At 48.8% G+C, this 12310-nt stretch overlaps 1 protein-coding gene across 15 annotated transcripts in view; it reads right to left on the bottom strand.

The window, feature by feature from the left end:
• The window catches only part of LZTR1 (leucine zipper like transcription regulator 1), a 280121-nt gene extending 267849 nt beyond the window's left edge, over positions 1 to 12272 (bottom strand). For 7 of the 15 annotated variants that reach the window (XR_005223269.2, XM_037884953.2, XM_037884954.2 and 4 more), the window contains exons 1-2: positions 11983 to 12268; positions 11621 to 11683 (exon numbers count right to left, since the gene is read on the bottom strand). Coding sequence is in view for 14 of the 15 variants with exons in the window: in XM_037884953.2 (XP_037740881.1) it covers positions 11621 to 11683; positions 11983 to 12161 (242 nt within the window). In the remaining variant the exon portion in view is untranslated. Of the gene's footprint in view, positions 1 to 11620; positions 11684 to 11982 lie in introns of all 15 variants that reach the window. The other 8 variants (XM_037884960.2, XM_037884950.2, XM_043533615.1 and 5 more) reach the window with 4 other exon arrangements.
• Positions 12273 to 12310: the final 38 nt, after the last annotated feature.

Below are 12310 nucleotides of genomic sequence, written 5' to 3'. Positions count from 1 at the left end.
CTACCAAATCCCCCCATATTTTTCTCTTCCGCAGACTAAACAATCCCAGTTCCCTCAGCCTCTCCTCATAAGTCATGTGTTCTAGTCCCCTAATCATTTTTGTTGCCCTCTCCTGGACATTTTCCAATTTTTCCACATCCTTCTTGTAGTGTGGGGCCCAAAACTGGACACAGTACTCCAGATGAGGCCTCAACAATGTCGAATAGAGAGGAACGATCGTGTCCCTCCATCTGCTGGCAATGCCCCTACCTATACATCCCAAAATGCCATTGGCCTTCGTGGCAACAACCGCACACTGTTGCCTCATATCCAGCTTCTCGTCCACTGTAATCCCTAGGTCCTTTTCTGCAGAACTGCTGCCGAGCCATTCGGTCCCTAGTCTGTACCGGTGCATGGGATTCTTCCGTCCTAAGTGCAGGACTCGGCACTTGCCCTTGTTGAACCTCATCAGATTTCTTTTGGCCCAATCCTCCAATTTATCTAGGTCCCTCTGTATCCTATCCCTACCCTCCAGCATATCTACCTCTCCTCCCACTTTAGTGTCATCTGCAAACTTGCTGAGGGTGCAATCCACACCATCCTCCAGGTCATTTATGAAGATATTGAACAAAACTGGCCCCAGGACCGACCCTTGGGGCACTCCACTTGATACCAGCTGCCAACTAGACATGGAGCCATTGATCACTACCCGTTGAGCCCGACAATCTAGCCAACTTTCTATCCACCTTATAGTCCATTCATCCAGCCCATACTTCTTTAACTTGCTGGCAAGAATACTGTGGGAGACAGTGTCAAAAGCTTTGCTAAAGTCAAGGAACAACACGTCCACCACTTTCCCTTCATCTACAGAACCAGTTATCTCGTCATAGAAGGCGATTAGATTAGTCAGGCATGACTTGCCCTTGGTGAATCCATGCTAACTCTTCCTGATCACTTTCCTCTCATCTAAGTGCTTCAGAATTGATTCCTTGAGGACCTGCTCCATGATTTTTCCAGGGACTGAGGTGAGGCTGACTGGCCTGTAGCTCCCAGGATCCTCCTTCTTCCCTTTTTTAAAGATTAGCCTTTTTCCAGTTGTCCGGGATTTCCCCCGATCGCCATGAGTTTTAAAAGATAACGGCCAATGGCTCTATAATCACATCCGCCAACTCCTTTAGCACTCTCAGATGCAGCGCATCCGGCCCCATGGACTTGTGCTCGTCCAGCTTTTCTAAATAGTCCCGAACCTCTTCTTTCTCCACAGAGGGCTGGTCACCTCCTCCCCATGCTGTGCTGCCCAGTGCAGTAGTCTGGGAGCTGACATTGTTTGTGAAGAGAGGCAAAAAGTACATTAGCTTTTTCCACATCCTCTGTCACTAGGTTGCCTCCCTCATTCAGTAAGGGGCCCACACTTTCTTTGACTTTCTTCTTGTTGCTAACATACCTGAAGAAACCCTTCTTGTTACTCTTAACATCTCTTGCTAGCTGCAACTCCAGATGTGATTTGGCCTTCCTGATTTCACTCCTGCATTCCCGAGCAATATTTTTATACTCTTCCCTGGTCATTTGTCCAATCTTCCATTTCTTGTAAGCTTCTTTTTTGTGTTCAAGATCAGCAAGGATTTCACTGTTAAGCCAAGCTGGTCGCCTGCCATATTTATTATTCTTTCTACACATCGGGATGGTTTGTCCCTGTAACCTCAATAAGCATTCTTTAAAATATAGCCAGCTCTCCTCGACTCCTTTCCCCCTCATGTTATTCTCCCAGGGGATCCTGCCCATCAGTTCCCTGAGGGAGTCAAAGTCTGCTTTTCTGAAGTCCAGGGTCCGTATTCTGCTTCTCTCCTTTCTTCCCTGTGTCAGGATCCTGAACTTGACCATCTCATGGTCACTGCCTCCCAGATTCCCATCCACTTTTGCTTCCCCTACTAATTCTTCCCGGTTTGTGAGCAGCACGTCAAGAAGAGCTCTGCCCCAGTTGGTTCCTCCAGCAATTGCACCAGGAAATTGTCCCCTACCCTTTCCAAAAACTTCCTGGATTGTCTGTTCACCGCTTCATTGCTCTCCCAGTAGTTAGGGTTGCACGCTCAAGTTTACCTTCTATAGTTTCTGACTTCTTAGTGCTCAACTATGCAACCTTAGCACTTGTCTACATGGTACGTTACTGCATGGCAAACCAGAGTGTCACTCTACAGCATGCTAGCTTGCTGCGTAGTAACATCTTGTGTGGACACTGCTACAGCCCTGGTCTACACTATGAGGTTAGGTCGAATTTAGCCATGTTAGGTTGATTTTATAAGCAATGCGGCTAAAAACCAATCCCGTTCCGTCGACCTAAAGGGTTCTTAAAATCAACTGCTGTGCTCTTAAAATCAAGTGCTAAAATCGATCTTGCTGGATCCAATTTGGGGTACTGCAGACGCAGCGTTCTGCAATTCGACGGAATTGTCCTCCGAAAGCTATCCCAGAGTGCTCCAATGTGACCGCTCTGGACAGCACTTTCAACTCTGATGCACTAGCCAGATACACAGGAAAAGCCCCGGGAACTTTTGAATTTAATTTCCTGTTTGGTCAGCGTGGCAAGCTCAGCAGCACAGGTGACCATGCAGTCCCAGAATCAAAAACGAGCTCCAGCATGGAGCGAATGGGAGACACTGGATCTGATTGCTGTATGGGGAGAAGAATCTGTGCAGACAGAACTCCGATATATATGCCAAAATCGCACAGGGCGTGGTGGAGAAACGCTACACCAGGGACACACAGCAGTGCCACGTGAAAGTTAAGGAGCTGAGGCAAGGCTACGAAAAGACAAAGGAGGCAAATGGTCGCTCTGGGTCAGAGCCCCACACATGCCACTTCTATGATCAGCTTCATGCCATTCTAGTGGGGGACCCTACCACTACCCCATCACTGTCCGTGAACACCTGCAAGGGGGGAGTCTCACGCAACACTGAGGAGGAGTTTGTGGATGAGGAAGAGAAAGAAGAGGAGAATGCGCAGCAGGCAAGCGGAGAATCCGTTCTCCCCAGCAGCCAGGACCTTTTCATCACCCTGGAGCCAATATCCTCCCAAGGCGGGTTCCCCGACCCTGAAGCCAGAGAAGGCACCTCTGGTGAGTGCACATTTGTAACTACACTACAGGGGTTAAAAGCAATTGTGTTTAATGTTTGATTTGCCCTGAAGAATTGGGATGCGTTCGCAGCCAGTACAGCTACTGAAAAAGTCTATTCACATGTCTGGGGATGGAGCGGGAATCCTCCAGGAACATCTCCATGAAGCTCTCCTGCAGGTACTCTGAAAGCCTTTGTAGAAGGTTTCTGGGGAGGGCTGCCTTATTTTGTCCTCCATGGTAGGACACTTTACCACGCCAAGCTAGTAGCAAGTAGTCTGGGATCATTGCAGCACAAAGCATGGCAGCGAATGTTCCTGGATTTTGGTCGCATTCATGCACCATTCGGTCTTTATCTTTCTGTGTCAGCCTCAGGAGAGTGATATCATTCATGGCCACCTGGTTGAAATAGGGGAATTTTTGTAAGGGAACAGTAAAAGGACCCTGTTCATGCTGGGCTGTTTGTGCTTGACTAAAAGGGATCATCCCAGAGAACAGCCACCCAGTGGGGTGCAGGGGGAGGGGTGTGCTGCACATCCACCCCAAAACTACAGCCCCTCCTTTTAAACGGCAAACTCAACCAGCATTGCTTGCTATGAGAAAGGAGGGCGCTGCAGTTTGAAACCATTCCCACATGTTATGAAGGCGGAAGAAGCCAACCCTGTGTATCCTTTGGCTTACCATGGCTGCCTGAAAACGGAATTCTGTTGCCCAGCTGTGTGTGATGTGTCACCATACCAGCAGACGCTCAAAATAAAATGCAAAATGCGACCTTGTATCTAAAGCACGTGCTGTCTGCTGTGAATTGCTTGATTCACTGTGAGTCTCCCTTTTGTTCTCAGAAATGTATCATCTTAAATTTTACTCTCCCTTTTTATCCCCCCTGCAGGTGCAAATGTTTCTAGGCTCCCCGTATCATCTCCATCCCTGAGGTTATCGCAGATTAGAAGACAGAAAAAAACCGCACTCGCGAGGACATGTTTTCCGAGCTCATGCATTCCTCCCGCACTGATAGGGCACAGCTGAATGCCTGGAGGCATTCGGTGGCAGAGTCCAAGAAAGCAATCAGTGAGCGTGATCAGAACACGCAGGAGGCGATATTGAGGCTAATGGGGGAGCAAACGGACATGATCAGACGTCTGGTGGAGCTGCAGGAAAGGCAACAAGAGCACAGATTGCTGCTGCATCCACTGTATAACTGCCTGCCCTCCTCGCCAAGTTCCATATCCTCCTCACCAAGTCGCCCAAGAACACGGGGGAGGGAGACTCCAGGCACCCAGCCACTCCACTCCAGATGATGGCCCAAGCAACAGAAGGCTGCCAAGTGATCTCTCTCCTCCCATCCATCTCCACCCTCTGACAAACAGAGGCTAGGGACACCATTCCTTACCCATCCTGGCTAATAGCCATTAATGGACTTAACTAGATAAATTCATGGAGGTTCTCTTTTAAACCCTGTTATAGTCCTAGCCTTCACAACTTCCTCAGGCAAGGAGTTCCACAGGTTGACTGTGCGCTGAGTGAAGAAGAACTTCCTTTTATTTGTTTTAAACCTGCTACCCATTAATTTCATTTGGTGGCCCCTAGTTCTTATATTATGGGAACAAGTAAATAACTTTTCCTTATTCACTTTCTCCACACCACTCATGATTTTATAGACGTCTATCATATCCCTACCCTTAGTCTCCTCTTTTCCAAGCTGAAAAGTCCTAGCCTCTTTAATCTCTCCTCATATGGGACCCATTCCAAACCCCTAATCATTTTAGTTGCCCTTTTCTGAACCTTTTCTAATGCCAGTATATCTTTTTTGAGATGAGGGGACCACATCTGTACGCAGTATTCAAGATGTGGGCATACCATGGATTTATATAAGGGCAATAAGATATTCTCCGTCTTATTCTCGATCCCTTTGTTAATGATTCCTAACATCCTGTTTGCTTTTTTGACTGCTGCTGCACACTGTGTGGACGTCTTCAGAGAACTATCCACGATGACTCCAAGATCTGTTTCCTGATTAGTTGTAGCTAAATTAGCCCCCATCATATTGTATGTATGTTATGTTATTTTTTCCAATGTGCGTTATTTTACATTTACCCACATTAAATTTCATTTGCCATTTTGTTGCCCAATCACTTAGTTTTGTGAGATCTTTTTGAAGTTCTTCACAGTCTGCTTTGGTCTTAACTATCTTGAGCAATTTGGTAACATCTGCAAACTTTGCCATCTCACTGTTTACCCCCTTCTCCAGATCATTTATAGATAAGTTGAATAGGACTGGTCCTAGCACTGACCCTTGGGGAACACCACTAGTTACCCCTCTCCATTCTGAAAATTTACCATTAATTCCTACCCTTTCTTCCCTGTCTTTTAACCAGTTCTCAATCCATGAAAGGATCTTCCCTCTTACCCCATGACAACTTAATTTACGTAAGAGCCTTTGGTGAGAACCTTATCAAAGGCTTTCTAGAAATCTAAGTACACCATATTCATTCAAACAGCTTTGATTTGTAGTGTGGTTAAAATAAGCAATGTGGCCTTGTCCTTCCCTCCTCCCCCACCCCACCCGGGCTACCTTGTCAGTGATAAAGCAGCCTTCCAGACTTAGGGTGTCCCAGGTTAGAAACAACATACTGTAATATTTTACATTTACACAGTACCTTCCAATCAAAAACACTTTGCATTGTTCTGCATGGAACTGTGCAATACATAAGCACCAGTGAACTGCAGTAGATTCTGGGGTGGGAAAGGTAACAGCCAATTGGTATACAAAGATGCCACAACAGTGTAGAGAAGGGAAATTTTGTGCAATGGCACCAGGACAGACCATAACTCTTAATGTTAAGGACGATGCACACACCAGACTAAGTTTAAGGGTTCAGCTATTATTTTAAATCCACAGACAAGAGAGCTTCAATATTAAGATTTACTGAGACTATATTCAGACAACCACACAGAACTCAATTTCTTTACCTTAAAAATCAGGGTCAGAGTCAACTTTACTTAGATTTGAACTTGTCTCTTCAGGGAGAGACAACATTTCAACTCTGGAGTTTGCACTACTAGAAAATTATTTTAGCAGCGCCCATAAGCAGAAGCAGAATCTTCCAGACAACCCCTCCTGATAACCATGAAGGACCGTAACAAAAAGATTAGGGGAAGATGTTTTTCTCCCTCTGTGGTGCTGCTTTCTGTTCTCTCAACATGAAGGAGCACAAAAGCTGACATAATACCTTATATTTTCAATCCACTCTGAAGAACAAACAAACCCCATAAGAGTGGTAACTAATACCCTGTCAGCGAAAGTGGGGTATCTGAAAGAACGGAGAGTGGAAGTCACAGAACCACTACATTGTCAGTGTGAAGGAACCAGTAGCAACATTACCAGAGCGGGTGGAGCCTCTGCACAGGAAGTGAGCAAGGAAGTTGGAGAGTGGATTTTGAGAGAGGGATATGGGAATTATGACAGGAAAGTCACAGGGAACTGGGAGGCAGAGGGTCAGACAAGTCTGACTAGACTTGCCTGGAGAGGTGAGTTGAGTGAAGAAGGGGTAGTAGACCTTGGAGGAGGGAACCTCAGGAGAGTGCAGTGTGGCGTCCCTAGTCCCAGAAGCTCCCCACACAGATAGATCATGGTGGGCTTGGGAGGGGAGAGAGTCAGAGAAAATGCGGGATTCCCAAAGTCAGCCCGGTAACTCAGCAGTAAGGATTGGTGCTGAGAGGTGATGTAAGACAAAGACAAGTCATGGCACAATACGTTTGTGTAACTTTAAATAAATTACTCATGAGTTTATAAATTATTCTGCGCCAAAAAATAAAAATTCAGCATACAATATTTTAAAATTTTGCAAAATTCTGCATATTTCATTTGTCAATAAATAAACGTGGAGGCTCCAGAATGGCAGTGGACGTTACAGGCCACTGGCTGCACAGAGGTGGGAGATCACCCTACAGCCCACCCTGGGACACGGACTCAGCAGTGAGGCTGCACCTGAACCTGATATACCACAAGAGCCACGCTGAACCCATAAACACCCCGGGTTCCTGCCCCTCCACACCAGATGCACCACGATAGCAAGCGAGAGGGACAGTCTCACACACACACCCAGCCCTGGCCCCCGATACAGGTGTGGGGCAGGCAGGCTCAGCCCAGCAGGATCCAAGAGTTGAAGGGTTTACTGTGGGGGGATCCAGGTGTGGGATGAGAGGGTTCTGTGTGGCACAATCTGGGTGCGGGCAGCTCGGTGTGAGGGACTTCCGGATATAGGGGGAATGGGACTCTTCAGGGCGAACCAGATGAAGTGGTTGGGGCTCAGCACAGACGGCCTGGTGGGGGTCCGGATGGGATGGGGCTCGGCAGGGGGGACTCAGCAGGGGCGTCCAGATGCTGCGGGAGTGAGGTTTGGTAGAGTAGGGTTCTGGGTGCAGCTGGCTGGGCTCAGTGGGATGGAGGTCCAGGAGGGGGGGGCTCGTCAGGTTGGTCCAGATGCATGGGGCTCCTTGGGGTGGGGGTTTGAGTGTGGAGGCTCAGTGGTGATGGTCTGGATGCAGGGGGGAAGGGGAGGACTTGGCGGGAGGGGGGCTCCGAATTCAAGGGGTGAGGCTCAGTGGGTGGGGGTTCAGCTGCAAGGGGCTCAGCAGGGGGAGTTCTGAGCGTGGGGGGTAATGGTCAGCAGGGAGGGGTCTGGGTATGGGGAGATGCAGATGAACGGGGGTTGGACAGACAGGGGAGCAGCTCCTCGTACAGTGACCCCCTTCCCCCACAGCTTAGGAGCAATGGGAGCAGGAAGCAGAGAAGGTGGGGGTGTACAGCCAAGGGAGGTTTCTGGGGGTGGGTCTGACCTGGCCCAGGCTGCTCCTTGTAGGGGAAGAGGAAGTCCCAGTACAGGGTAGGAGCCACCGGCAGGGGCATTCCCAGCCCCACATCCCTCTGGTCATGTACCTCTCTGCTGGCTGCTCTGAGCGCCCAAAACGATGCACCTACGCTGTTCAGGAGGGGTGTATGACCACTCGTATGGCTTCCCTTTGCTTCCCCATCAGAAGTAATTTTTCTGTGGGGAAACAAATAAATCTGCAGGAGACATGAATTCTGTGCATGCACAGTGGTGCAGAATTCCCGCAGGAGTAATAAAGAAGAAGCTCAAGCTAGGCTTACATAGGCAGGGTAAGATGAGCAGTTTCTGTGTATTTCTTTAACACTTCCAATTCCATGTTAGATTATATTTGTTCTTAGTGTAAGAAATAAGAATTTATTTCCACTAACTCTAAGACTAAGCCTGATATGTGCTACTAAAGTATTTAGAGACCTGATTGCCGTTTCTCACAGCGACACTACATAATTACTATATGCTAGAGCAGGAGTTCTCAGGACAAATTTTTTGGTGGCTTCAGAGTGTGGCCACCAACTCTTGCTGGTGGCCACTCTCACACTTTTTCCTAAAACACTTAATTAGCTCTAGGAAAAACAAATAAATATACACATATACATGTCCAAATCATGGTAATTTATTTATTGCTAGCTAGTAAGTCTGCTGTGAAAAGTGATATTTGTATGTGTTTTAATATCACCTTTCACAGCAGACTTACTAGCTAGCATTAAACAAACATACAAGTATCACTTTTCACAGCAGACTTACTCAGCCCTGGCAAGCCTGGATTCTTTAACACCTGATACGATGAAGTTATTTCTATTTAAATTACTAAAAGCTATCTACTGAAGGCTCTAGAAACCCTAGTACACCAATAATAATAAATACAAAGCTATCTCAGCAGTATTGAAATGATCAATTAAACGGGAACTCGGAAAGCCACTTGCAAGCTCCTTCTTGCTCTTTCATAGCAGTGGGGAAAACACTCTTCAGCTCTCTCCAAAAACCCTGCAGAGCAGATAGATTTTGCAGTGTGCCCAAAAGGTCACTAAATTCAGCCTGTTTCAGACCAACAATGGGGGAAAAAAAAGAGTCTCAGACTTTTCACTGAGAATTCCCTACTTGCCACTGCCCCTTCTTTTATAATGAGAGGCCTCCAGCTCATACACCTCTGCTGACCCTAGCTGTAGCAATCTGACCCAGGGAGAGAGGCACGCTCTCAGGTAGGCTGACCTAGATTTTATAAGTTATGATCACCTCTTGAGCGCCATCAGGAGACCAACAGACAACCAGTGAAGAGCCCAGAGCATTGGCGTCACATGCTCCAAATGAGGTGGCCTCCTCAATAAGCACGTCCCTGCATTCCTCACAGGCATTAGGATCTGACTGGTTTAAGGTGCACCACATATTGCAACAATCTAATCTTGACGTGACAAAAGACTGGATAAGAGTGGCTTAGAATCATAGAATACCAGGGTTGGAAGAGACCTCAGGAGGTCATCTAGTCCAATCCCCTGCTCATAGCAGGACCAATCCCCAATTTGGCCCTCCTCAAGGATTGAACTCACAACCCTGGGTTTAGCAGGCCAATGCTCAAACCACTTCAGTCTACAACTGAAAGGAAAGGTTCCTGTTCCCTAGCTGGATAGTGATGATAAAGAGCTGACTAGTATGCTGCTGTAATGCAAGTGTCAAACAGCAGCCACAGGTGTAGAATTACCACACAAGTGCCAAACCCTGGCAACCAATAGAGTTATAGGTTGTCAATCAGAAAGGCCAAATCACACTTGGAGTTGCAGCTAGCAGGAGATGTTAAGAGTAACAAGAAGGGTTTCTTCAGGTATGTTAGCAACAAGAAGAAAGTCAAGGAAAGCATGTGCCCCTTACTGAATGAGGGAGGCAACCTAGTGACAGAGGATGTGGGAAAAGCTAATGTACTCAATGATTTTTTGCCTCTATCTTCACGAACAAGGTCAGCTCCCAGACTACTGCACTGGGCAGCACAGCATGGGGAGGAGGTGACCAACCCTCTGTGGAGAAAGAAGTGATTCGGGACTATTTAGAAAAGCTGGACGAGCACAAGTCCATGGGGTTGGATGTGCTGCATCTGAGAGTGCTAAAGGAATTGGCAGATGTGACTGCAGAGCCATTGGCCATTATCTTTGAAAACTCATGGCAATCGGGGGAGGTCCCGGATGACTGGAAAAAGGCTAATGTAGTGCCCATCTTTAAAGAAAGGGAAGGAGGAGAATATTGGGAACTACAGGCCAGTCAGCCTCACCTCAGTCCCTGGAAAAATCATGGTGCAGGTCCTCAAGGAATCAATTCTGAAGCAGTTAGAGGAGAGGAAAGTGATCAGGAAGCGTTAGCATGGATTCACCAAGGGCAAGTCATGCCTGACTAATCTAATTGCCTTCTATGATGAGATAACTGGCTCTGTGGATGAGGAGAAAGCAGTGGACGCATTATTCCTTGACTTTAGCAAAGCTTTTGACATGGTCTCCCACAGTATTCTTGCCAGCAAGCTAAAGAAGTATGGGCTGGATGAATGGACTATAAGGTGGACAGAAAGCTGACTAGACCATCGGGCTCAACGGGCAGCGATCAATGGCTCCACGTCTAGTTGGCAGCCGGTATCAAGCAGAGGGCCCAAGGGTTGGTCCTGGTTTTGTTCAATATCTTCGTTAATGATCTGGAGGATGGTGTGGATTGCACCCTCAGCAAGTTTGCATATGACACTAAACTGGGAGAAGAGGCAGATACGCTGGAAGGTAGGGATAGGATACAGAGGACCCTAGACAAATTAGAGGATTGGGCCAAAAGAAATCTAATGAGGTTCAACAAGGACAAGTGCAGAAACCTGCACTTAGGACGGAAGAATCCCATGCACTGCTACAGACTAGGGACCGAATGGCTAGGCAACAGTTCTGCAGAAAAGGACCAAGGGGTTACAGTGGACGAAAAGCTGGATATGAGTCAACAGTGTGCCCTTGTTGCCAAGAAGGTCAATGGCATTTTGGGATGTATAAGTAGGGGCAGTGCTAGCAGATTGAGGGATGTGATCGTTCCTCTCTATTCAACACTGGTGAGGCCTCATCTGGAGTACTGTGTCCAGTTTTGGGCCCCACACTACAAGAAGGATGTGGAAAAATTGGAAAGAGTCCAGCAGAGGGCAACAAAAATGATTAGGGGACTGGCACACATGACTTATGAGGAGAGGCTGAGGGAACTGCGATTGTTTAGTCTATGGAAGAGAAGAATGAGGGGGGATTTGATAGCTGCTTTCAAGTACCTGAAAGGGGGTTCAAAAGAGGATGGCTCTAGACTGTTCTCAGTGGTAGCAGATGACAGAACGAGGAGTAATGGTCTCAAGTTGCAGTGGGGGAGATTTAGGTTGGATATTAGGAAGAACGTTTTCATTAGGAGGGTGGTGAAGCACTGGAATGCGTTACCTAGGGAGGTGATGGAACCTCCTTCCTTTGAGGTTTTTAAGGTCAGGCTATGATTCTATGAATACAAATAGCGTATCCACACCACAGTATGCTAAATCTAAACCTGGGTAGCTGCATAACATACCCCTAATATTAACAGGCATAGCAAGAGGCAGGGCTAGCAGGGAAGCTGCCTGGCACCACCACCACAGGCCAGCCAAGGCAGTAGGACTTACCCGTTGTCACCACCAAACACGTAGATGGCATCCCGATAGGCAACCACGGTGTGTTTGCTGCGCCTGAGAGAGAGTCCGTCAGACACTCGCAAGGGGAGACCTGGCACTGCCCCCACCCCCTGACCCACCCCTCTCCGCCGGGCCCCCACCCCCCACACACCCTGACCACCCCCTCTCCGCCGGGCCCCCACCCCCCACACACCCTGACCCACCCCCTCTCCGCTGGGCCCCCACCCCCCACACACCCTGACCCACCCCAGTGCTGCCCCGCCCACTCGGCTCTGCCCACTCTCAGCCCCACCCCCACCTCGGCCACCCACTTAACCCCGTCCCCAGGCTGGCGCGGCTCCTCATCGCCTCACCTGGCCCCGACGAACTCGTCGCAGGGCGGCAGGCGGCGCCACCGATGCACCGTCTCGAAGGGCCCGAAGTTGAGGGTCAGGTACTCCACGCTGTCGGAGCAGCTGTGATCGAACTCCACGCTGGGCGCCACCTTGGAGCTCCCGGCCCCTCCGCCCGACGGGGCGCCGCCCGCCGCCATGGCCTAGCTCGCGCGGACAGGTCTGGCCCCCGCCGCAGCCCAGGCACATGCGCGCGGGACAGCGGGAGCACCGCCCCCTGCGGCCAATAACTCCCGGCGTGCCCTGCGCCGTCAGGGAACTACAACTCCCGGCGTGCCCCGCGCCGAGT

This window comes from Chelonia mydas, chromosome 21 (genome assembly GCF_015237465.2).
Source record: "Chelonia mydas isolate rCheMyd1 chromosome 21, rCheMyd1.pri.v2, whole genome shotgun sequence".
Classification (NCBI taxonomy): domain Eukaryota; kingdom Metazoa; phylum Chordata; order Testudines; family Cheloniidae; genus Chelonia; species Chelonia mydas.
The sequence above is the reverse complement of the archived record's forward strand: the minus strand, read 5'-3'. Positions and strand labels throughout refer to the sequence as shown.